Source organism: Phyllostomus hastatus, unplaced genomic scaffold, assembly GCF_019186645.2.
Source record: "Phyllostomus hastatus isolate PE091 unplaced genomic scaffold, TTU_PhHast_1.1 phas_scaffold_129, whole genome shotgun sequence".
In the NCBI taxonomy this organism is placed as follows: domain Eukaryota; kingdom Metazoa; phylum Chordata; class Mammalia; order Chiroptera; family Phyllostomidae; genus Phyllostomus; species Phyllostomus hastatus.
Window position 1 is genome coordinate 3,029,907 of NW_025334009.1, and position 24,785 is coordinate 3,054,691.

General features: G+C 64.3%; 1 protein-coding gene across 1 annotated transcript; it reads right to left on the reverse strand.

The window, feature by feature from the left end:
* Positions 1–3,521: 3,521 nt before the first annotated feature.
* Positions 3,522–16,030, reverse strand: ALAS1 (5'-aminolevulinate synthase 1). The gene is made up of 11 exons (XM_045857019.1): positions 15,913–16,030; positions 14,884–15,102; positions 11,654–11,881; positions 10,763–10,912; positions 10,173–10,395; positions 9,135–9,319; positions 7,712–7,891; positions 7,218–7,382; positions 5,481–5,749; positions 4,883–5,045; positions 3,522–3,828 (listed from the first exon to the last, which is right to left on the reverse strand). Exons 2-11 carry the CDS (start codon positions 15,080–15,082, stop codon positions 3,668–3,670), a joined length of 1,923 nt encoding a protein of 640 aa, XP_045712975.1. The 5' UTR covers positions 15,083–15,102; positions 15,913–16,030; the 3' UTR covers positions 3,522–3,667.
* Between the last annotated feature and the right edge of the window lie 8,755 nt (positions 16,031–24,785).

A 24,785-nucleotide genomic window follows, 5' to 3' on the forward strand; every position in this document is an offset into this window, starting at 1 on the left:
CGAGGCCGGCCAGCTGGTGCGGCTTCCCTAGCGTTCCTCCCTCCCGGGCCAGGCGCCCCGCCCAGAGCACCGGGACTGGGGCCAAAGAAGGGTGTGGCGCCCCAAGGCGCATAAAGAGGGAAGAGCGCCAGGCACCCGCGGACGCTGGTGTCGCCTCGGAGTTTTTGGTACTGGGGAGCAGCAAGCACTCGACACCCCGGGGTGTGGGTGCGAGGCCCAGGGAACCCTGAGAGGAGACGCGAGGACTGGAGGTGACACACGTCCCCCTCAGGACACCTCGTGTGACGCGCTCCGCTTCTGAACGTGCTTGGAAAACTTCCGCAGCATCACACCTTGTCACGCAGGAGTTCTTGTTATTGTTTTACTTTATTTTTAAAAAGATTTTATTTATTCTTAGAAAGAAAGAAAGAAAGGGAGAGAGGGAGAGAAACATCAACGTGTGGTTGCCTCTCACGCGCCCCCACCTGGGAACCTGGCCCGCAACCCGGGCCTGTGCCCCGACTGGGAATCGAACCAGCAACCCTTTGGCTCGCAGGCTGGCGCTCAATCCACTGAGCCACCCCGGCCAGGACAGGAGTTCTTTTTAGCAGCTGAGCCGTTCACAAATGCCACCACTTCCTACAGGCCCTCCCTCCTGCTCTGGAACCCGCAGGGGCAGTGGGGAGAAATGTCCTGCTGCTAACCCTGGGCCCCCGCTGGCTCGGACTCTTGGGGGACGGGAGCTGGGTCTCGCTGAGCCCCGGAGAAGCGTCCGGGCCAGAGGACGAAGCCAGCGGGAAGGGGAAGAGCCGCCGAGGGGCCGCAGGCCCAGGGCCGTGGGGAAGCACCCCCAGATCGCCCTCCGGGAGGAAGCAGCGGGGGGGAGCGGCCTGAGGCTGGTTTCCGGAGCAGAAAGAAGCGTGGGTGGCTCTCATCCCGCGTGGCCTGCGTGGACCTGTGGCTTGTTGTGATGGGAGCAGGTGCCCACCGAGCTCTGTCCGGGGCAGGGCGGACTCGGGCAGGGGCACGGCACAGCGGCCCTTTCTGGAGCCGAGCGTGGGCGGCAGCCGAGGGCTCTCTCTCTGTCCGCCGGCGGCTGGGTTTCTCTCCAGCTCGCCTGCTCCTTCTGGCGAGGGAGGCCACGCCGCCGCCACCGGTCCGTCCCGGGCTGTGCGCCCCCGGGTGCGTCTGTTGGAGCTCTGCCCCCGACGTGACGGTGTGGGGACCTTAGGAACGCACAGTAGATTTGGATCAGGCCGGGGGGCGGGGCTTTAACTGGCAGCCTCACGAGAAGAGGAAGACCGAGGTTGGAGGAAAGGCCACGTGAATTCACTCTGCGGCCCGTGGGCCAGGAAGGGCCCTCGCTGGGCGTCCTGCTGGCGGGCCCCAGGGCCCCAGGGCCCCCAGCCTGCAGAACTGTGAGCAGTGGGTGTCCGTCGTGGGGTCTCTGGGGTCCGTGCCGGCCGCCGGGGCTGGAGAAGCGAGGAGGAAGGGGCAGGCGGCCGGCAGGGAAAAGTCACCGTGGCGGTGACCGGGCTTTGCAGGGAGGGCGCCGTGGACAGTGTGGGGGGGCGGATGCTGGTGAGAGCCCAGGGGGGCTGCCCCGGCCCGGGGTCTCGGGCACGGTCTCCGCAGGGCCTCTCGTCCTGGACCAGGGGCGGCGGCCCAGGGTGGGAAAGCCAGGCAGAGGGACAGCGGCCACCTCCGAGGCCTGGGGGCCAGGACCCTCCTGGGGTCTTCGAGGTTTGGGGGTGCGCACCAGCACAGGAAGTGGAGAGAGGAATGAAGGTGGGGTGGCAAGCCCGGCGAACGCCGTCAGCTGTGGGAGGGATCTGGCATTGAACCTGAGCGCGACGGGAGAACCCAGGACCGGTGCCTGCAGGGGAGGAGGTGCCGTGACTCATGTTTTTAAAAGCTCCCGGCCCTGGCTGGTGAGGCTCAGGGGACTGAGCGCCGGCCTGTGAACCCAAGGGTGGCCCGTTCCATCCCCAGTCAGGGCACACGCCTGGGTTGCGGGCCAGGTGCCCACTAGGGGGCGTGCAAGAGGCAGCCACACATCGATGTTTCTCTCCCTTCCTTCCCCTCTAGAAATAAATAAAATCTTTGAAAAAAAAGAAAAGAAAAAAGAAAAGAAAAAAGCTCCCAGGTGCCATGCAGGGCTGAGGCCGGGGCAGCTGCTGGCACGAAGGCGGGATGAGCGGATGGATGGTCGCCGTGCAGGAGACGGGAAGGGGCCTGGCTCCTCCGTGTCCTCCGGGTGGAACTTTCCGGACGGCCGGCAGGCCTGCGTGAGGGCCGGCAGCTGGCCCCCATCGAGAGGCCCGAGCGACGGGCGGGTGGTGGTAAGACAGGGGCGGGCCCGCTGCACCTGCGTGGCCCGGGAGGTGTTGGCCGACAGCGTGTGCAGCTAGACTGCAGGCCGGGCTGGGCGGGACGGGGGAGCGGGGGAAGGGTCCTTCCGAGGCAGCAGGGAGCGCCTGCAGAGGATGGGGGCGGGCGGCCGGCAGCACTGGCCGCAGGCAGTGCGTCCGAGTTTCCACGGGGGCCGGGGACCAGCGGAGGGGGGCAGAGCGGCAGCTGGGAGGGGACTGAGGGAGAGCTCTTCTTTCTAGAGGTATTGGTGTGAACAGTGGTAACGTTGTATAAATGTCTGGTGTACCTAAAACTGTGTAACACGCCCCATGTTGTGCTCGGCACCTGAGGTCTGGGCCCCTCCTGTCACCCCGTGTTTGACCCCTCGCCTGCACCCTCTTCATCCGCCCCTCCCCACTGCCCTCCGGTAACCACACTGCCGTCCGGTTTCTGTCACTTCGCCCCGCGCGTGAGCGAGGTCACACAGTCCGCTTCTCTGCCCTCACCGACGCCGGTGCTCTCAAGATCCACCTTGTCGCAAGCGGCCGCCTGTCCTCTTCCGTGGCCGAGGAACACTCCACTGCACACACGTGCCCCTTCCCCACCCACTCACGCGCCGAGGGACACCAGGGGTCCTGCTGCAGGCCGGCGAGGCCGAGCAGGACGCGGAGGCACCCGTGACGGAGAAAGGGCAGGCGGCAGGAGTGTGCAAGCGGCGACGGGCCGGGACTGGGGGGAAGGAGTCAGCTGAGGAGCACACGCGGCCCCCCCGCTGCCCCGCTGTCCTGTGAGGACGCGGTGGCCGTGGCGGGGCGGGCGCAGGTGGCTGGCGGCCCGACTCTTTCCAGGAAGCGCGGGGCTGGGGCAGCAGCTGGGAAGGAAGGGGAAGCGGGTGGCGCGGCACCGGGGGCGTCACGGGCACGGCGGGGACTGCAGGCGAGAATGGAAAGTGAACCCGCCACCACTGCCGGGGGGACTCCTGCCAGGGCCCGTGGGGCTCTGGTGGCTGCGAGCCCCCGGGCGCAGCCGGCGGCGTCCGGGCAGAGCGGGAGGCCCGCCGCCCCGCAGGGTTTGGAGCCGTCACCCGAGGGCCAGTGCGTCGTCGTACCCTTTCTCCGTCTCGGCGACACAGACCGAACGTGAAGGGACGAAGGAAAGGACTTTCTGGTTCGGCGGCGCAACACAGGAGGGCCCGCCCCGTAAACAGGCGTGCTTCTGCAGGACTGCGCTTTCGCCATAGGTTAAAATTTAATATAACTTAACCCACAGAGACGCTCCCGGAGGCTCTGTGGACACGACGGGGCGGGGGTGGGTGGGTGGCCGAGGCCACAGGCGCTCAGGCCCGAGCGGAGACCAGCTTGCTCAGGCCGGAGAAGAAGGCCCGCTCCCTCTCGCTCATGGCGTCGAAGTGCAGCGGCCGCCGGCAGAAGTTGCACTCGGCCGAGGGGTGCGGCTTCAGCTCCAGCCCCACTAGCTTCCACGTGGCCAGCAGGCGCTCTGTGAGGGCCGAGCGGCAGAGGGTCAGAGGGGGCGTACGCCCAGGAGGGATGAAGGCGTCTACCACCCCAGACCCTGACCGTTGTGTCCCTAACAGTCAGAAAGGGCGTGTCCTCAGTGGCCTGCGAACTGAAAGGTTGCTGGTTCGATTCCCAGTCAGGGCACATGCCTGGGCTGTGGCCCAGGTCCCCAGTTAGGGGGGTGCGAGAGGCAACCGATCGATGTATCTCACACACTGATGTTCGTCTCCCTCTTTTTTTCCTCCCCTTCCCCATCTCTAAAAGTAAATAAAATCTTAAAGAAAAAAAATGTGGGAACCCCATCGTCCACCCGCTGGTGAGTGTCGGAGCCGAGGAAGACTGTTTGGCACTTAGAGGGGAGGAAGCGTGGGTCCCACTGCAGCCCGGGCAGCCTTGGGGGGGCCCGGAGGGTGCAGCCAGGCACGGACCACACGCCTCGGGTTCCCTGCTCCGCACAGCCAGTGCAGACAGTTTGGGGGTGGGGCTGCTGGCGCTGGGGGGAGACTGGGGAGTGGCCGCCGATGGCTGTGGGGTTTCTCCCTGGGCTGATGGGGTGTCTGCAGTCAGACGGTGGGTCAGACAGTGGAGATGGCGTATGTCTGGCAGACAGGAGCCCCCACCCGCAGTTCATCACCTGCGGTCGGCTGTGGCCCGAAAGTATTAAATGGAGAACTCCGGAAACGAAGGACTCCCAGGTCCCAAACCACACAGCCCCGAGCTACGTGCTGAGACCCCCACCCCTGGCAGAAGGGGCCAGGCGGGGGGCAGGGAAGAGAGGAGAGCGAGGCTGCGCTCCGAGGCCGCCCTCTGCTCCCCGGAGCGGCCGTCCCCGTGCGTCCTGAGCCACGGACAAGGGCCCCGGCACACTGGGTGGCACGGCAGGCCCCCACAGCGACCCTGCAGCCTCCCACAGAGAAGCCGTCACGGAAGTGGTGTTGAGTCCCGCAGCCCCAGAGCACTCCCGGTGACGGTGCGGGGGTGACGGTGCGGGGGTGACGGTGCGGGGACAGCTCCGCGGGGGCTGCCGCACTCACCGAGGAAGTAGTCCATCATCTGGGGGGTGTGGTGCGGGGTGGGGGCGATCCGCAGCAGCTCCTCCCCCCGGGGCACCGTGGGGTAGTTGATGGCTTGCACGTAGATGTTGTGTCTTCTCATGAGCTCGTCGCAGACTTCTGTGTTCTTAGCAGCATCTGCCACCTGGGTTTGGAGACGACAGGAGGTCAGGCCAGAGCAGCACAGGCCTGGGGGAGGGGGAGGAGGCGCTGCCGGAGCGGAGCAGACGGGGAGCCCGCGCCACAAGAGAAGCGCATTTCCGGAGCCTGCCGCCCAGGCTCCAGGCGCGGGTGGGCACCGCGGCGGCACAGGGACCGCAGCTGGCGCCAGCCGGCCTGGGGCTGCGGGCACGAAGGCGCCGTGTGGCCGCTCTCGCTCGGCAGCCACACCAGCAAGGCCACTTCAGGACGCCCGAGTAGGGAGCCACACTCGAAGCAGCCACGCGCGGGCTTCCTTAGCTCTCCAGGCACGAGCTCTGGAGGGCGGCCACTCCGGCCTGTGTTTCCCGCACGAGGGCCCGGCCCCAGCCCCGCCCCTTGGCCCGGCCCCGCCCCCTGGGCCCCGGCCGGCGGCTCTCACCCGGATGGGGATGATGTGACTGGGGCAGTGGACCACGGGGAGGCCGGCGTCCATGAGCATCTGCCTCAGGAGCTTGACGTTGCGCTGGTGCTGGCGGCGCAGCGCCCGCCCCTCCTCACTCTTGAGGGTCCGCACAGACTCCAGGGCCCCGGCCAGCAGCATGGGCGGCAGGGAGGTGGTGAAGATGAAGCCGGCCGCGTAGGAGCGCACGGTGTCGACCAGCGCGCTGGTGCTGGCGATGTAGCCGCCCACACAGCCGAAGGCTTTGCCTGCGAGCAGAGCAGAGGCTCAGGACGCAGTGGCCACTCAGCCCAGCGGTGCCGCAGGGGCTTCAGGGCGCGTCCTTTGCTCTGCCTCCTCCATCTGCCCTAAGCCGGAAGGTGAGGGACGTGTCCCCGCCCCACCCCCACCCCACCCCACCCCACCCCACCCCTCGGCAAGGGAGGAACTGAGGAAGCGTGTGAAAGGGTCTTGCCCGGAGTCCACGAACCGGACAGGCAAGCTGGCGACTGGCCCCAGGGCCCTCCGCCCAGCAGTGGCGGAGGCCCCGCCCACTCAGCCCGCAGCCCCGCCCCACAACCCCACCAGCCTGGCCCTGAGCTCGCTCCTGGGACCACCTCTCGCGGTGAGCGTCACCCTGGAGCCTGAACTGTCACCCAAGGGAGCCACTTAACTGTTTGGCGGGGCCCCTGTTGTCTCCTGCTTAAGCAAGCACAGAATTCCGGCAATTAGCATTAGCCAGACCGGCGCAAAGCCTCAGAACCTGTTCAGGGGGGTTCGGGGCCAGCCTCGTTTTTCAGTCCCCCGCCAAGTCCCTTCACGTGATCTGTCTCAGGTGTCAGGGCCAGTGACCCCAGAGCCTCTGAGACCTCAGCACTGTGCTCTGACATTGACCTTGCCGGACCCCGTGTGCAGGGCTGGGCGGGAAATGCCTCTCCAGCCTCCTCCGTCCCTGATGGCCGTTAAGATGTCACGAGGGCCCACGTCACGAGAGCTCGTTGAAAGAAGACAGCCGCTGGGGCCAGGACCCAGGGGCGAGGGCTTCCTCCCGGCGGGGGCCCCGGGCCCTGCAGCGCCGGCCCTCCGGGGCCAGTGCTGAAGGGCATGCTTTCCCAGCGGCCCCTCCTGCGGCCGCTGCCACCCGGGTCTCCGACGGCCTGGCTGGCTTGACACCCCCAGTCTGCACTGTCTACACTGTCCTCTCCTTCGGGTCCCGCAAGTCAGGAGAATGTGGGCAGGAGCTGTCTCCACGTGGTCCCTCCACTTCCTCCACAGAAGCAGAGGGCGGTGCTACCGTCACCGCTGCTGCCCGGACGGACGAGGAGCCTGCGGCGCGGACCGGGGAGCGGCCAGCCCGGGGTCACCGGGGAGTGAGCGCTCACATCCCAAAGGCAGCGTGGCTCCAAGCCCGGCCCCAGGAGACCCTGCCTCTCAGGGACAAGGAGCCACGGAGACACCGAGTGCCCGGGGGAAGAGTCCGGTTCCCGCGCGGCACCGTCAGGGACGGGCCCCGAGGGCCACAGGTGGCACGGCTGTGGTGGAGCCCGTGGGACCCGCTCTGGTGCTGGGAGCCACGCCTCCGGGCCGCGAGGGTTCTGCTGGGCTGAGCCGCCCCCTCTGAGGACACGAACCCAGGCTCGCCGCGTCCTCACCCGGCCCCCACGGGACCCGCGCGTCCGTAGCCTCGTGGGAGGCAACGCGGCGAGCGTGGCGTGCGCACCGCACAGGGGCACACACCGAGCGTTCCAGAAATGATGTCCATCTTCGGCATGACTCCGTCCCGGTCACCGATCCCGCCGCCCCGGGCCCCGTACAGCCCCACGGCGTGGACCTCGTCCACGAAGGTGATGGCGCCGAACTCGTGGGCCACGTCGCACAGCTCCTCCAGCGGGCACACCGCCCCTGCGGAGAGACGGGGCGGCTCTGGAGGGCGGGGGCCTCGCCGGTTTCCGCCTCAGGGAAAGCGGAACAAACAAAGGGACCGACCCTCCAAGTCTCCCTTTCCACACTGGAGGGAAACACGAACTCCCCCCCTTCCTAGGTGGTCTTGGAGGCTCAGGGCCGAGCAGAAGCCAGGGTAGAAAACCTACGTTCACCCACATCTGCCCATGCCCACCAACTACAAAATCCTAGCAGAGCATTAAAAGAAACCACAAAAACACATCTGCAAAGAGATCAGGCCCAGGGTTCCATCCCCCGCTCCCAGCCAGCCGGCCTCCCTCGGGACTCACCATCCATCGAGTGGACGGTCTCGAACGCCACGATCTTGGGGACGCCGGGGTCGGACCGCTGCAGCAGCTCCCTGAGGTGGCCGACGTCGTTGTGGCGGAAGACGTACTTCGGCACGCGGCTGTTGCGGATGCCCTGGATCATGGAGGCGTGGTTCCCGGAGTCGGAGTAGATCTCGCAGCCTGGAACGACAACGGGGGCGTTTGCTGCCCTTGGCACCGAAGACGAACCGCTTCCCAGACAGTTGGGGACCACGGCCGTCGCTGCCTCCTTTGCCCCGTCGGGAAAGCCACCGCGCTCCAGTTCCCTGCCGGCCAGGGGACCGGCGAGCGGGCCCTCCACCTGCTCGCTCTCTTTTTAACGATTTTACTTATTTATTTTCAGAGAGAGGGGAAGGCAGGGAGAAAGGGAGGGAGAAAAACATCAGTGGGTTGTTGCCTCTTGCACGCCCCCTACTGGGGACCTGGCCCACAGCCCAGGCATGTGCCCTGACTGGGAATCGAACCAGCGACCCTTTGGTTCGCAGGCTGGCCCTCAATCTGCTGAGCCACACCAGCCAGGGCCCCATCTGCTCTCAAATCTGGCCGCCTCACTCCAACTCAGCCAAGAGGTAACCACAAGCGACGAGGGGAACTCTCCACGGGACTCTCGTAGGGAGTCCACAGAGCACATCGAAAGCCACTGGGTTAACACTTCCGACGTGACTCTTCCCCGGCGTCAGGTCCCGCTGGGACCGGGGGCGTGCAGGCAGCGTGCGCAGTGCAAGGACGCCTGCTCCTGGACACGCCTCTCCGCTCGCGGAGCACTTCTGGGGAGCCTTCCTCGTCGCCACGGCTCCTCTCACGGCACCCCCGTTCTCCGCAGAGGGCCCAGCCCGAGACCCCAGGAGACGCCCGACAGCGCCGCGGACAGCGCCGACCCTGCAGTGTTTGCCCTGCACGTTCCTCCCCGCGGGGAAGGCTGATCTATGAGTCACGCCGCCCCACAGACGGAAGATCCTTTCTTCCCTCGGTCTCCGCCGGCTCAGCACATGACTGTTTTTCTTAAGAACTTGCACTTTTCCACTCAAAGGAAGAGCCTACTGCTTCCCTTTGGCCCGGCGCAGGGGCCGGCGTCAGTAAGGGCACCTCAAGCACAGGCACTGCGGGGTCTCCACAGGCGATCCGGGGACCGAGACAGCGACCGAGTGACTGGCGGGACCACGGGGGTGGGGGGACACCGGGTGAGTCACGTCCCGTGGGAGACAGAGCGGGACCTGCGAGACCACATCCCATGACTCAGAACAGCGCGCAATCCAGAGTGCGCGTCGTTTCTTTCTGGCGTTTCCCGAGCGACGCTCCCGGACCGCGGCTGACCGCGGGTGAGAGCAACTGGGGGCTACGCCCCGGCCCCCGGCCCCCAGCCCCCGGCACAGGCCCTACCTACCTGGCAGCATCCGGGCCAGAGTGAAGAGGGTGGAGTCGTTGGCCACGAAGCAGGAGGAGAACAGGAGGGCCGCGTCCTTCCCGTGCAGGTCGGCCAGCTCCCGCTCCAGGTCCACGTGGAACTTGCTGGTCCCGGAGATGTTCCTGGTGCCGCCGGCTCCAGCGCCGTGCTGCTTCAGCGTGTCCCTGAGGGGGAGGCGGAGGGGAGGTGAGCCTCCTGCACGCACGGGGTGAGCGCCGTGCGAGAGCCCCCCCCTGCCCCCCGGGGATCCGGGAGAGCGAGACTTCGGTGGCTCCAGGGCTCGCACACACTGTGCCGTCTGTGGCCGGGACGTTCAACCACCTTCCTCTTCAGAGAAGGGAGCGGGTCTCGACACCGACGGTCTCACCGCCAGGGGCCGCCCAGCGCTCCCTCGGCAGTGACTCGGGTACTCGGCACTTGCTGAGCTAACGTGCTCAGGTTTCCTTCCGCTGGCAAATGTCCCCTCCTCTGACAGGACACCTGTCCCCGGAGGGACGTCCTGGGTGGCGGCCACCCGAAGCCTCTGCCAGCCAGCCACGCGGCGTCAGGGCAGACACACCACTACACCCCAGACGGGGATCTCCTCTTCCCGCCTCCTTGGAGAGTTCGGCGAGCAACCCTCCCCCGAGGGGCACCAAGGGGGCGATCTCCCGCTTTCCGCGGGGTCGGTCCGAAGCAGCCTCCCCCCGCCCCGCCCCCGAGCTGCGGGGCTTGCGTTCCTCCACCTGCAGCCTCGGTGGAGGCTGCCTGGCGTTAAAGGCCCGCTCGCTCGCCCCCTAGTGGTGGGAAGCGGACACACAGGCACGCCATGCACCCGAAACCTCGAACCTTGGGCCGCACTGACTGCTCGCACGTTAGGTTTCTTTAAAAGTCACCTGCAGCCATCTTTCCGGGTTACGGACAGTACTTTGCTCTGGCTGCGGAACCCCCTCCCCCCGCCCACAGATCCAGGCCCCGCCCGTCCCCCACGTCCCGCCGAAAACCGCCAGCGGAGCCTGAAAGCTGGGGGCCGCTTACATGACTGCCCCACACACGCGCGGGTGGCGGCTCATGCCCAGGTAGTCGTTGCTGCACCAGACCGACACCTGCTTCTTGCTGATGAGGGAGTCCGAGTAGTCGTCCGCCATGGGGAACAGGTGCGCCCTGCGGTTCACGGTCTTGAACACCCGGTAGGTATGGTCGTTTTTTTTCTCGTCGATCTTCTTCTCAAAGAAACAGTCGTACTGGAAGGTGGAGACAGCTGAAAACGAAACAGAACACAGCACAGCTGGATGGTTAAGAGGCACGTCTGGGCTTCGGCGAAAGGCCCGGGTCCCCACCCCAGCTCAGCCGCTCAGCGACAGGGAGATTCCGGGCAGAGTCACTGCGTGTCCTCGTCCCGAGACTGGGGACATCCGGAGGTCACTGCGGTGCCCAGCACCAGTGGCAGGCGTTTGGGAGAGCAGGCGGGGACCTGCAGGGCTTGGGTTCAGTCTGCCCAGACACCTGCTAGCACTGAGCACGGGGCGTGCCTTTAACCCCCACCCCTCAGGCAGCCTGAAGCTCAACCTGATGCACGTTCAAGCTCCGCACTCTCTTCTCCCCGGGCGAGGGGCAGTGGGACTCACACTTGGGCAAGTTATCCTGAAGCAGGTGGGACACCCCTTCCGGCCTGTGCCTCCGCATGATGACCTGGAAGTTCTTCAGCAAACCGCCCGGCTCCCCCGCGTCGGTCTTCACGCTGATCACACTGGGGCTCACGGAGGTCTGGGCCGCCTCTGCAGCACAAGTCACATGGAACAAAGGGGACCCACGTTCTCCTCTGAGTTCGCGGTGCCTTCCGGGGTCGCCGTCACAAACGCCAGCAACGCCCACCGGGACCTCGGTTGGCTGTCCCTGAGTGCAGGAAGCTTCTCTCCCGCCCTCTCAGTGACTGGGTGGCCGGAGCCAGGGCCCCCAGCCGGTTGGCAAGCCCTTCCCAGCCCAGCCCACCCCGCTCCCAGTCCTAGTCTCAGTGTTCATCCCAGAAAACACTTCCAGCCAAACGCATCATTTCTGCTAGCGGTGTTCCTCAGGGACCCTGGGTGTCAAGGGCACAGCCGCACTGGGTTAAGGTTGCCACTCCGCAACCGTCAGCGAGGCACGCGGCTAGGGGGTCCCAGGGCCGCCACTGCGCGCAGGGCACCACCTCTTCCCTTCTGCCCCACCCGGTGACAGGAAGGACGCAGAGGGGAGCTGCGCTGGCCGGCAGGGCCTGGGGCCGGCTTGTGCCCGAAGGGTGTTTACAGAAACCAGGCAGTTACTGGAAAGGCCGGCTACCTCCCACACTCAGAGTGGAGAGAAAGTCCCCATTGTGCAACGCGGTCCTCCAGATGTCTGATGACCTGCCTCCTTGGCTCCACAAGAGGGAGGCGCTGACCCAAACGCTGCCCTAACAGCAGCCCGTGGATGCGTGCGGGGCCCACCAGCGCCCAGAGGAAGCCCCCCGCCCCCCCCCCCCCGGGGCCCGGCCGCCTCACCTGCCCTCACGGCGTGCATCTCCTGCACGTCTTCCTGCAGCGCGGGGCTGGCCTCGCGGACCACGCTGCTGCCCCGCTGGCTCATCTGGGCCGCCAGGAAAGGGCACTTGCTGGCGGCGCCCTGGCCCGTGGCCGCGGGCGGGTGTCCGGCGGGACGCGGCGCGCCGTCCGGAGCCTGCTGGGGCCCACCCGGGGCGGGCTGAGCCTCGGCGTTCACCGTCTTGTCCTCTGCGGGGTGAAGGGAAAACTGAAGCACCAGACCTGGCGGCACACGGCCCAGGAAACCACCTGTTTCTGTCTCTCCGAAGGCCCCAGAGTTGATCCTTACGCCACCCCACCATCCAGGCACAAATGTATTCACGGTTACTTTCATCGGGTTCTCCTAGCGGAGCCGTTTGCTCCCCACCTCGAGGAGCAACTGGCACAGTCCAGCTGCCTCCTCCGCGCCTGGTATTTCTCACCTGCACACACGGGGGGGCGGGGGGGGTCCTTTTCTCGCGGCAGACAGCCCCGGGGCTCCTGAGCCAGGGTACTTCCACCGACCTCCCCGGAGGACACTCGGCACGTCTCTCGAGAACACACCCCTGGGGGTCGCTGGAACTGTTCCTGCAATTTCTCCTCTGCTAAGCGTGTCTAAGCAGATTCTTTTTTGGTTTGTGTGTGTGTGTTTTTAAGATTTTAGTTTATTTTTAGAGAGAGGGGAAGGGAAGGAGAGAGACACCCACTGTTGCCTCTCGTGTGCACCCCAACTGGGGACTGAACCTGCAACCCAGGCACGTGCCGGGACCGGGAATCGAACCCACAACGCCTAGCCAACTGAGCCACACCGGTCAGGGCTCTGAACAGATTCTTGGCAAAGAAGCTTGCGGTTTCTTAACACATGCACTGTTGGTTTTCTTCTTAACAAAAGAAATCAGGCCAAGGGTAAAGTCGCTGGATTGTCGTCTGAGAGAGTCCACATTGTGAGTACGTCACGGACGCACACCTCGCCTGCCGGTACTTCCTCAAGTCAGTGCACCCAAGCCCACTGACGCACGCCGTGGGCTTCTTGTGACACTGCCTCGCTCTCCCTGTGAGCAAATTCACTCCTTCCTTCTAGAAAAGTCCTTCTCGTTCTGGAGCGGTCCTGTGAGTCACAGGCCAGCCTCTCCTACAACCTGGGTAACGTGTCGCAATCCACCTAAACTCCTCTGTCCCGGCGGGGTGACTCAGCTGGCTGGACTGTCTTCCCATGTATCGAAAGGCTGTGCGTTTGGTCCCCGACCGGGCGCACACGGCAGGCAACCCACGAACGCACAAGCCAGTGCAAAAACAAATCGATGTTTCCCTTTCTCTCTCATGTCATTAAAACATACCCTCGGGTGAGGGTTCAAAAAACTCAATAAAGAAAAGTGAAAACATTGCTTTCACCTTCACTTCACTCATTATACGTAACACTCAACGTAGGAAGTCTACAAAAAGAAACAGTTGAATCATTCAAAATAGAACCACGTCAAGCCCTGGCCCGGCAGCCCATTTGCTTAGGGCGTCGTCCCAATACGCCACGGTTGTGGGTTCCGTGCCAGGTCAGGGCACATGCAAGAATCCACCAGTGAGTGCCTGAATAAGTGGAATGATGTTTCTCTCTCTCTCTTCCCCTCCCTCTCCCTCTCTAAAATCAATTTAGAAAAACGTAACGACTGCACAACATGTGAGTACGTTATCTTTCTTCCCTGCGTACGCGTTTAAAAAGCACTGTTCTCATTCAGCAGAGGCTTGCTTTCACCGTCAACACCCGCCGAAGCCGGTGGAGTCTGGGAGCGCCGTCCGGGAGCGCCGTCCTGGACGGACGCAGCCTGTTCCGGGGACAAGCCCCTGCGGCGCAGCTCCTCCTCCAGGGCGAGGGGCACGCAGGTACGGGAGGGTTTTGGTTGTTCAGTGAGAAATGACTCCGGAACAAATACCAAGATTAAATAAATCCTACAAAGGACGAAATCCTTTGTGAAGAAAAAGACACTTCCTCCTCACACACCCACGCCCAGGGCGCACACCTAGCCTGCCCGCCCGCCCGCGAGCAGCGCGTCCTCTGGGATTAAGTGAGGTCTGGAAAGCCGCACCCTCGCCGGGCAGAGCCGGAATCCACCTCTGATCTCTTCATTACAAACAAGATGTAAAAAAATTGCGTATGAAATAAAAAGACACGTGTCAGACAATCCTAGTCTAACAAATTCTGTGTGATGCCACCCCCACGAGGCTCTAGAATAGTTGAGTCCACAGAGACGGAGAGTAGCACGGAGCCTGCTGGGGCCGGGGGAGGGGCCGGGGAGCTCACGATTAATGGGGACAGAGTCTTCGTTGGTCCCAGCTTTGCAAGAGGAAACGGCTCTGGAGGTGGGGCGTGGGCGGTTGGGCCACAATGTAAATTACTTACTGCCCCTGAGCTGCGCACTTAAAAATAACTGACAACAGAATTTTTTTAAAAACTAAAAATATTAAAAAAAGAACTTAAAAAAATTATTGAGATGGTAGGTTTTGTTACATACGTTTTACCACAATAAAAAAAAATTTTTTTAGCCCTGGCTGGTGTGGCTTCAGTGGATTGAGTGCCAGCCTGCAAATCAAGAAATTGCTGGTTCGATTCCCATTTAGGGCACATGCCTGGGTGGCGGGCTGGTCCCCAGTTGGGGGCAGGGGGGAAGCAACCGATACACGTATCTCTAGATGGATTTCTAACACATCGATGTTTCTCTCCCTCTATTTCTCCCTCCCTTCTCCTCTCTCTAAAAGTAAATAAAGTCTTTTAAAAAACAATTTTAAGAGACAAAACATAAGAAAAGTATTGCAACTGCAAAACCCAAAAGCCTCCCCTCAATTTTGCTATGAACCTCAAGCAACTCTAAATAGTCTATTAAAAAACAAACAAACAAAAGCAAAACAGAGAGCCAACCCTCCAGGAAGGGCAGGCTGGGACCGAAGACGCCCACTGCACACCCCCAGGAGCAGGACGCTGACCAGCACTCCACAGCCCCGTCGCCCGCAACACCGGCCACTGTTCCAACCTCTACAGGTGGGAAACCTCAAGAGCCAACCTTGTGAGGTTCGGGCGACAATTACGTGAGATCATCCATACCGAGAACTGAGCCCGGCACCGTCGCCCCCTGATTGGCAGGCCCCCCATCACCACTGTGGACCGGGGCTGCTTCCAGTCTAGGAACGAACTCGAACCCTGCCTTCTTGCTAAGGACACTCACTCTCACTGGCCGGAGGGGTTTCCCGGACCTGCTGGCAGCGCACGGCGGAGGTGGACAGCGCCCGGGGGGCTGGGGCGGCCCCGACTCCCATCATCTTGGGGCAGTTCTGCGCGTAGATCAGCAGCGATTTGCCCGCCTTCTGCAGAAAGGCCTGAGGCACTCGGGACAGGAACGGGCAGCGGCGAACAACAGTCTCCATGTCCGGGAGGTGCACTGATCCTGGAGAAAGAGGAGCGGTGTCAGCGCTTGTTAATAATCACACCAACATTACCGCAAGGTCACTGGGTTCAGGCATCATCGAAGTTCACAGCCAGGGTCCTCTGGGGCACCAGTCAGCCTCACTCACAGATGTCAATGCGCAGCGCGGACAGGGAACGCAGCTAAGGGGCGGTAGCCACACTCTGCCTGGGGCCCCACTCTATCAAAGCACCTGCAGAGCAACTCTACCCAATGGAGCAGACACTGCTTAACACGCAAGGGGTGGGACGGTGAGGGACGGGTCGGGAACAGGTTTGGGAGGTGAGAGGCTCCTCCGGGAAGACGCCGGAGCAGATAGGACACCTCAGGCCACACCCAAGTGATGCGGGGAAGCTAGGGAAGACCACGCAGGCTGGGAGGGCTCTTCGGGACTCCCCACTTCCCCAGACCCCGGGCGGCACCCAGGCGGCCCTGGGTCCCCGAGGCAGGCCTTCCCCAGGCGCGGGGCACCGCTGAGAAAAGGCGAGGGGAGCGGGGGCGCGCGCTCGGGGACCTGGCGCGAGGCGGTGGTCCGGGGCAGGGGGAGGTCGGAGGTTACCCGGGGTGGAGGGCTCGGGAATAACCAGGCGGGGGGTATGAGAAGGGAATCCAGAAGCTGTCAGTTACCGGGGAAGGTCGGGACACGGCCGCAGAGGCCGAAGGTCTGGGGAAAGAACACTGAACCCAGGGCGGCAGGTGACCGGGGCGGTGGGGGATGGGGCCCCCGGGACCCCGGGAGCGGGGTCAGCGCGGGCTGGCAGGGCACGGGCGCCCCAGAGCGCGGGCTCTCACCTGCGCCGGTCACTCTGAGGAAGCGGTGGCGGCGGTGGCGGCGAGCGTCCAAGCCGACGATTCGTAGCAGACCGTTGTCCTTGTCCACAAGACCCGTCCGGCCGCGGACGCTGTCGGACTAATATACAGCAGGAAGGGCCAGCTGCGCATGCGCCATGGGCGCCGGCTGCTCTCGCGCAGGCGCGCCGCGCGGCGGCCGGGGAGCCGACCGCCGAGGTGGCCCCCCGTGGGTCAGGCTGGCCGCGGGTCCCCAGGTCCCCCGGGTCGTGGGCCGGAAGGAAGGGGGGGCAGGGTGGGGGGCGGACGACTTCCTCCCGCACGCTCTCGAGGCTTTCTCGGCGACTGCTCCAGGCTTCAGAGCCCTGCCCCCACCGCCGGCCACAAAAGGGCAGAGTCGGAGGGCTTGCGGAGGGCGGGGCGGGGGGCGTTAGAGGGCTGTGAAGCCGGGGGCTGGGACTCAGGAGGGCGAGGCCACACGGGCGTCGGCACCGGAGTCTGCCCCCCCCAGCTTGCTTTCACTGCCGGCTGGCTTGCCCGAGGGTGGAGTGGTCCCGGGTGCCGTGCAGGGCGCTGGAGGGGGGACCTCGCAGTGAGGGGGAGAAGGAGGAGGCGCAGAAGCGAAAGGAGACCCAGCGGTGGCACTTCCTGGCCCGAGATGAAGGGGCTTAACCTGCTGCAGAGAAGGAGCAGGGCTGGACAGAACGTGCACAGCCCACGGCTCTGAGCACCTGGGCTCAGGGGGCGCCGGGGGCCGGGGGAGCACAGGGCCTGACACTGTTAGGGTTTGACACAGATTAGCTATTTTTATTTGTCATTGTGGGCTGTCCAGAGTCCCTTGAGGGCCGCCCTGGGCACCGGCTGGGTGGCTCAGACCCCATTCCAAAGTCGAGCGTCCCTGAGACCTCACCTGCAAGGCAGAGCTTGGCAAATCCCTCTCAGGAGTGCCGCCCTGCTGCGCCCCCTTCCCAGCTGAACTGAGGCTCTGTCTGGGCCTGTGCCAGGCTGCCAGGCTCGGGGCTGCCCTCCTCCACTCTCAGAGAAAGGGCTATCCAGTTGCCCCTTCCTCAGCTGGGCATTAATAAGAGGGGCAGGGTCCAGGGCGACAGCAACCAGGTTGTGTCCAGGCACGTTTCCCAGTCCCTTCTCCGAGCGTCCAGCCAACAGTGATTCTTTCAGAGAATGCATCTGGGGCCAGTCCACGGGCCCCGATGAAGGCTTTGGCCTGGGAGTCCAAGGCCCAGCTCTGCCCCTTCCTGCTGAGTGGCCCTGGGCAGTGCCCATCAGCTGGAGGGAGTCCAGAGAAAAGGTCTGCGCTTGAACTCAGACCCAAGTACGTGTAGAAGTGGAAAGAGGGTAAAGATGGCTTCGAATGCTTTGCCCATCTCTGGGCCTCACCTTGCTTATCTGAGCAATGGGATCAGACCCCCGTCCTGCCTGCCTCACGGGGCTGGTGGCAGCATCCGAGGCAAAGCAGCACCAAACTGGCCAGTGGAGCTGGACGTGACGAGGTCCCAGCCCAGCCCTGACTCTGGCTTGGCCTCCGCCAGGCCCCAGCCCTCGGAGGCTGGGTTCCCCGCCATCAGGCTCTCCCAGCCCGGCACTTGAGGTCGGCAGGGGGATCAGTGAAGTCATGGATCTCAGAGGCTCATTGTTGAAACCGACAAGTCTCCAGCCCTCTGGGAGTTTCCTGTTTAATAGAGGGAAAGGTTGGGAAACAAAGCAGACTCACAGGGAGGGCCGACGAAATCGGATGTGGTAAATAATTCCAGGTTGAGGAGGAGGCTATTACTCCAACAGACGCTGAAGGAGGGGGGTTGCAACTGCCAGGAAGGCTTCAGAGGGGAGGAGCAGCGGGAACGGGCTGCCGAGGACCGCAGTGGGAAAGCCCCCGGCCTGTCCCTCGGGCAGTGGGTGTTATGAGTCAGCCCCAACGGCTGGGCTGCAGCGGGGACTGGTGGCCAGGAGGTCAGCTGGAAAGGCCGCAGAAGAGCCCCAGAGCTCCCCAGGGTCAGGGCTCAAGACCACCGCTGGGGCACGGGTCCAAGCGCATACTCAGGGACCGGGCCACACCCCCAGAGGCCGACCCAGGAGCTTGCGTTTTAACCAGGCCGCTCTCCTGGTGACTTGGGTGGAGTATCCTGGGGTTACACTTTGAGAAAGTGGTTTCCACTGGGAGACCTCGAGGGGCGAGGACTAAAGCCACGAGGCGAGTCGTAACCCTGGCTCCGCACCTCTCCGACCCGGGCGCATTGCCCCGTGCCCTGAGCCTCCGTTTTCGCCTCTGCCTTGTTTCGTCCAGGTGGCCCGTCCCAGCGGAGTTGTGATTATCCGCTGGCTTTACTCTTCGGGCTGCCTTCTCCGCTCCCCTGCCTTGCTTTTCCTTCCTTCCCTCCAGCCCTCCCTCCCTTTTCTCCTCCGCACTCCCTGGGAGCTGCAGTACACACCCATCTTATCAGTCTGGCCCTGGGCCACGAAGGGCGAAGGCCGAGCTGCTGAGGTCAGGCACACGGCCAGGCCCCCATCTGACAGACACTGGCCTGACCTCCTCCCTCCCCTCCACCGCCCACTGCTCCCCGCCCCCGCCTGAAGTCTGCGTCATGCACCCCGTCAGGAGCTCCTCCTGCACGCAGCATCAGCCCAGCGGTCAAGGCAGGAGGAAAATAATGTCAACCCCGGCCCCAGAGTGCCACCCTCTCCCACCCCGGGACGCAGGGGTTACGTTGAGCAGTGCCCCTCTCTGCAGGTCAGGTAGCTGGGGGACTGTGAGCGAGCTCCCGGCTGTCCCCCAGGCCTCAGTTTCCGCCTCTGTCAGCCCGGCAGGAAGTCCTGCCACCGACCCCTCAGGGAGCCTGAGGGAACATGGGACCGTTTTGAAGATGGACAGAACCTCCAGGGTGTGCTGCTGATGCTCCACGTGGCTTTGGGCTCGGGCTAGCCGAGTCCCAGCTGCTACCCACGATGTGACTCTCAACCAGAGCCGAGGGCCGTCACTTCTCCCTGGTCCCAGAGGCACGTTCAAAGGCCTGCCGGCCACCCCTTCTGCCCAGAGGGGGAGCCGGAGCAAAGGGGAGGTGGGGGGAGAGAGGGAGCGAGGCTCCGGGATGCGGGGCCGGGTGGACGGGGCAAGGAGGAGGCCGCCAGGGAGGGCGTACCACGAGCTGTGCGGCAGCAATGCCCACTCGGTCCAGATGTTTGGCATGGCGCTGTGTTGTATATGTAACCTTGGCGCTCAGAGCGGCAGGCCAGCGTGATGACCAGCCCCTGCGTGGGACAGAGGTTCAGAACGATTAAGTAACTCGCCCAAGGCCGCACCGCCAGCAACAGGAACATGTGGCCTTCCAGTCCAGTGCGCCTCCAACGGCGAGGAGGCCGCTGGCGGAAGGGAGGTTGGGGCTGCGTCGAGGGTTTTAGGTCGCAGTGGAAGCCGTCCTCCACTTCCAGGGAGCCAGCCAGCCCACCTTAGTGGAAGTCACCCACTTTCAGGAACCCCTGGGCAGCCAGCCACGGCCTCAGGGGGGTCTTTCTGACCCCCCTGACACACTGGTGGACACTGCTCCTCTCTCTCCCCGGCACCTGGGCTGGCGGAGGCCTCCCTCTACCCTTCTCTTTCCGTCCTCCTCCAGGGAGGCCCTGGCAGGAAGAGAGGGGGCCCTGGGCACTGTGGGTTTCTGCCCTGCACCCCGGGTGGGGAGCAGGCCTGCTCCGCCTGCTCCTCCAGCACCGGCAGCCCCACTGTCTGCCTTCCCCAGCGTTGGGGGTGGCTCCGTGGCTACAGCCCCAGGCGGGGGCCAGACACGGGGGTGCTCTCTCGTTGATCTCCCCCGGCGCCTCGAAGTGGCTCTCCGCCTCATGTTCACGCTCAGCTTGAGCAGCAGGCACGGCCTCTCTGGGCTCCACCTCCCTCTCGTGCAAAAAAAGTAGCAACACTCTCTGCGATGGTTACACTTCCTGCTGCGTGTCAACCTGGCAAGGTCACAGAGGGATGGACGGGGCTCGTCCCCTGCTGGGTCAGACGCCGGCGGTTGCTGTGCAGGAATTTAGTACGTAATTAACGTGCACGGTCCACAGTCGGCGAAGGAGCTTGTCCTGGGCAACGTGGGCAGCCCCGTGCTGCCAGCTGGCTGGAGGCCCTCAGGGCGAAGACGGTTTCCTCAGAGGGACTTCCCCAGCCGCTGAGCCCGAGTTCTGACCGAGGTCCCGGCCTCCAGGCCTCAGTTAACCGCCTCCACAACCACACGAGCCGGTTCCCGCAGTAATGCTGAAAGGCGGGTTCTGTTTCCCAGCAGAACGCTGACCGGTCACTCTGCACTCAGGAGGCTGACGTGGGGACACACTGAGACACTGTCCCTGTGCCTGGGGCAGTCACACAGCGCGGGGCTGCGGGTGCGGGGACGAAGGCTTGCCAGGGACTTGTCCCAGGATTCCGAGCTGGGTCAGGGTCCGAGCGGGTCTGCCGTCCCTCCCCTCTCACTGGTCCTCGCCCTGTCACCCGCCTCCTTGCCAAGACCCTCGGGTCTGGGTACCCAGGGGGCCATGGTGGCTCCCCTCTCCAGGCGACCCCTTTGGGTCTAAGGCCCTTAAGCCGCAGCGGGGGTGGGGGTGGGGGAGGTGAGGCCAGAAGCGCTGCTGGGGCCCCGCCGGGACTGAGTTGACAGGTGCTTGTGCAACACTAGCAGGCTTGTGACACCGCCACGTTCTGGGGCCCTAGAGCTGCCAGGGTCTTGGGGGGGCTCCAGAGTCTTCACTGGTGCCGTCAGCCAGGAGCTGGGTACACAGCCACTGCCCGCCACCCCCCGCCCAGGGAGGCTTCCTCTGCCCCACTCCCCACGCTGCACACCTAGCAGGCTGGTCCCTGCAGCCCAGAGGCCCTTGGAGGCCGGAAGGTGAAGGGCGGTGGGTGCCCTGGGGCCCCTGGGCTGAGGGGCAGCCACGTCTCAGCTCCGGTCATTGTCGCCCCCGGCAACACAGGCCCGTGTGGCCAGGCCTTCTTCCCGTGCTGCAAGAAAAGCCTCCCATCAGGGTTTTTGTGTGAGCACTTTGAATTCTCACTGTTTTTTTTTTTTAAGTAAGAAAAACATTGGTTTGAATAGATAACACCTGTCTGTCCACAGTAAGAGGGTGAGTAGCATGTCTCACGGGACATGCAGAGCAGGTCCCAAGCCCCAGCCTCGGCCTGGACGGTTCGAGCCCGCCCGCTCACCTGGCACCTCTGAGGACCCCCACCATGCGTCCAGCGCCACTCCCAGAAAACATACCCCCCTTATTTGCTCCTCAATCTTTGTACTTAACTCCAAAACATCACGCCCAGCACCAAGGAGGTCTTGGATGTGTCCATCATACTGCTAAAACATGAGCAAGGTGGCCTGGTGGGTGACAAGGTGGAGGGAGGGGACAGTACACAGAAGACGGGCTCTGGGCTCTCCAGGCCTTCAAGGACCCTGAGGAAGGGAGTGGGGAGCAGCCGGAAGCCCCCCAAGCCCTCTCCAAGGTCACAGAGGCTGGTGTTGCCGGTGGGAAGGGGCGTGAAGGGCAGCATGGCGGTCTGGGCGGAGCTGAGGGACCCTGAGAGCCAGCCGAAAGGGACCATGCCGTGCGGGTTTGGGATTGGGGGACAGCTTCAAAGCCTTGGGGCTCAGCCCCCGCTGAGGCTGACCCTGGGGTTCAGGCGGGGGAACTGTGCCAGACCCCGGCGGGGGGGTGGGGGGCAGCTATGACATTCACCTAACCTCCCGAGCCCATCTGGCTCTGTGCGGCGGGCTGGTTGTGACAGCAGACCAGAGCTTCCCTCCCGCTAACGGCCACCAGCCCACCCAGCCGCTGGGTTCCTCTTTTCTGAGGCACCCACAGCGAGGTCCGTTGGGACCTTGCCCTCTTTGCTCTGACCTGGGGGGCCGGGGGTCAGCAGGGCTGGCAGCTCGCCAGAGGCGCTCAGCGAGTGTAGCGTTCGTGGAAGGAAGGGATGAAGGAACGGGTCAGCAGGTACGAGCGTGCATGAACGAGTGCGTGCATCCGGTAGGTGGGTGCACGCAGGTGCTCCGGGCACCGCAAACTCGTGCATGCCCAGGGTTATCAGGCCGAGCCATGAGGCCTATTGTGGGCCGGTTGTGTCAGCGAAGGGGCAAGTGTGGAAAGAGGGAAGCAGTTGGCACACACAGTCCGGAGCTGGGCAGCGAGACCAAGCGAGGTCGCTTGCTGGGCACCTGGTGGCCTGGGCCCCTGTGGGAGCCCGCCCTAGGGAGATCTGTGGGTGCCCCCATCCCCAGAGCCCTGCCTGGGCCCCTCCCCTCCTCCACATTCAGGCCCCCACGGGCTCTCCCAGGGACCTCCACACCCTCCTCCATGCCTCTGTCCATGCCCGCCCTGGGGCTGCCGTCTCCCATCCCGGGCCCGGCCTGTGGACTGACTGTGCGTGCAGCCAGGATCCCATCGAGGCCCATGGGGCTGAGCTGGGGCGGGGGCTGCGGAAAGGCCACACACAGGGCGGGGCCAGTCTTGCCCGCCCCTCACCTGGCCCTCCTGCTGCCCCACCCATGGCCAGCACGTGGGAAGAGACCGTGGCTGTGCAGCAGGCAGCCCCCACGCTGGATCCGGGTGACCGCTCTTAGAAAATAATTTTCCCAAACCCTGCCCGTGCCTTTCGGGCACAAAGCTGCTGGCGACTCTGCCGTGACAGTTACGGCTTCTCAGGGCCTGGCTTCTGCCAGACCAGCCCGCTGACCTCCTTCCTAGGTGCGGGCACCGGACATACCTCGGCATGCGGTCCCAGGCCCATCGGTGCCGGAGTCACTGCCACCCCCTCGTGCCCAGCCACTGTCATCAGGGGGACAGCCACACACACTAACAGCCACACGTAGCTGCCAAGTCACATCGCCACAGGCAGACCCACAAGGACAGCCGCGTGCACCATGGCTGTGGTGGCGTCACACACGGTGTCACATCCACATGTATCGAGCAGTGCAGGGTCCCCGGATTGGGGTACTCTGGATCACCCCTCACCCTTACTGCCACTCCTCCCCCACCCCGAAAAAGGCTCACTACTTTCCCTCGGTGGGCCTCACTGTGCCTCCCCGCGCCTGCACCCCTGATGAGGTCGGGACTGGCCTGCGCCCCGACTGCCCCGCCTCAGGCGGCCACTCGGTGGCCGTGCTGCTCACAGCTGGCCCTGCATTCCTCGGGAAAACTACCCACGGACCAGCGGGGACCCAGGGAGCCCCCAGCGGGTGCCTGTCACCCTCCCTTTCTTCAGGTCCTCAGCTTTGCCACCTGTTCCATGAGGGGGCGGGGAGGAAATGGATCTGGTGGCTCCAGGTCTCTGCTGGCACTCATCTCGGGGACAGCTCTAATCCTGCGGCCTGTCTGGCACTTCCTGGTTCCCGGAACTCCTTGGAGCCAGGCCGCTGGCCCCGAGTCCCTGTTCCACCTCATGGCTGCGTGCCTCTTGCAAATGAACAGGCCCCCAGCAAAGTTTCCTTGGACGGAAGGACAGCTCAGCTGTGCCCGAGGCCTCCACGGGGCCCCTGAGCCAGGTCTGGTGCACGGCTGTCTGTCTGCTGCAGGGCCAGAGGAGGGGCTGCCCGGCTCGGATGCAGGGTCAGCAGGACTGACCGCCAGGGACCCACCCAAACCTCCAAACAAAAAGAACCTTCTGGAGAAGCTGCCCGTGACTCTGCCCCAGGCTCAGGCACGGTGGGCGCTCAGCACCGGAGATGGTCGAAATTTCAGAAAGAAAAAAGTCAGCCCTGCCTCCCCTTCCTGTTCCTGATCCTCGCAGACCCCTGGGGGTGGGGGGTGTCCCAGGGCAGCCCAGGCGTGAGGCTATCCCCCCACACACCCCAGGAAAGGTAAGGTCGGTGGGTTTGCAGATCCCCCCCCCCAGTCCAGTCAGGGACACCATTCTGTGCACTTGGAGATTCGTGCGCTTATCAAAGGGCAGTTCATGGGTCACTTCATGCCAGGCGTAGTTTGGTGGGGGAGGGGCGGGGGCCGGGGTGAAAGGAAGCCGCCAAAGTGCAACTGAAGTAGTGTTTGTTGGTGCTCAGGGTGTTTGGCAGGTGTTCTCTGGGGGAAAAATGTTCCGGGGTTGAGTGAGGAAAGCCTGTTATGTAACTCGGCCGGGCTGAGCAAAGGTGAGCCGGTGTCCCGTTCCTGGCGGAGCCTCCCCCGGGCCGCCTGCTGCCGGAGGACCAATAGCGGGAGTCTCCTTTCCCACACCCCCAGCCCCGAGCCCCTGGGGGTGGGAGTGGCTGAGAGGTCCCTGAGGGCTCTGCACCCCACCCCAGGGCTCCGGACTCTGCAGGGCACACAAGAACCTTCATTTCTCCGTGTTCTCGGGGCTGCTGCCAGGACCACGCTTGGCCAACTGCTCCTCTTATCTCCAGTTGCCGGCAGGGACCGTCTGAAGCGCAGCCTGCCGGGAGTGCCTCCTCTGCTCCCCACCCTGGCCCGGGCCACCCTCCTAGGCGACACCCCCCCCCCACACACACACTGGCTTTTTCTGTCCCTTAGACACACCTGTCTCGGCCTTTGCTGTTGTTGCCCCCACTGCCCTGTGACGTCCGTGGCCCAGATCTCATGGGCAAGCCCGCCCCCCTGCCCCTCCATCCCCCTCCACCCCATCCCGCTAGCCCTGGTCTTCCCGGGGGCCCTCCGGGACCCAGCCCTGCGTGTCCGAGCGGAGGCCGGGGCCAGGCCACCTTGCTCACAGCTCTGCTCCCGGTGCTTGGTGAAGGTGGGGGAGGGAGTTTAGGGGTGCCCTTGATAAGGGGTTTCCAACGCACAGCCTGCAGGCTGTCTGTGGCTCAGGGTGGCCATGAATGTGGCCCAACACAAAATTGCAAATTTACTTTAAACTTTTCTTTTTTTTTTAGATTTTG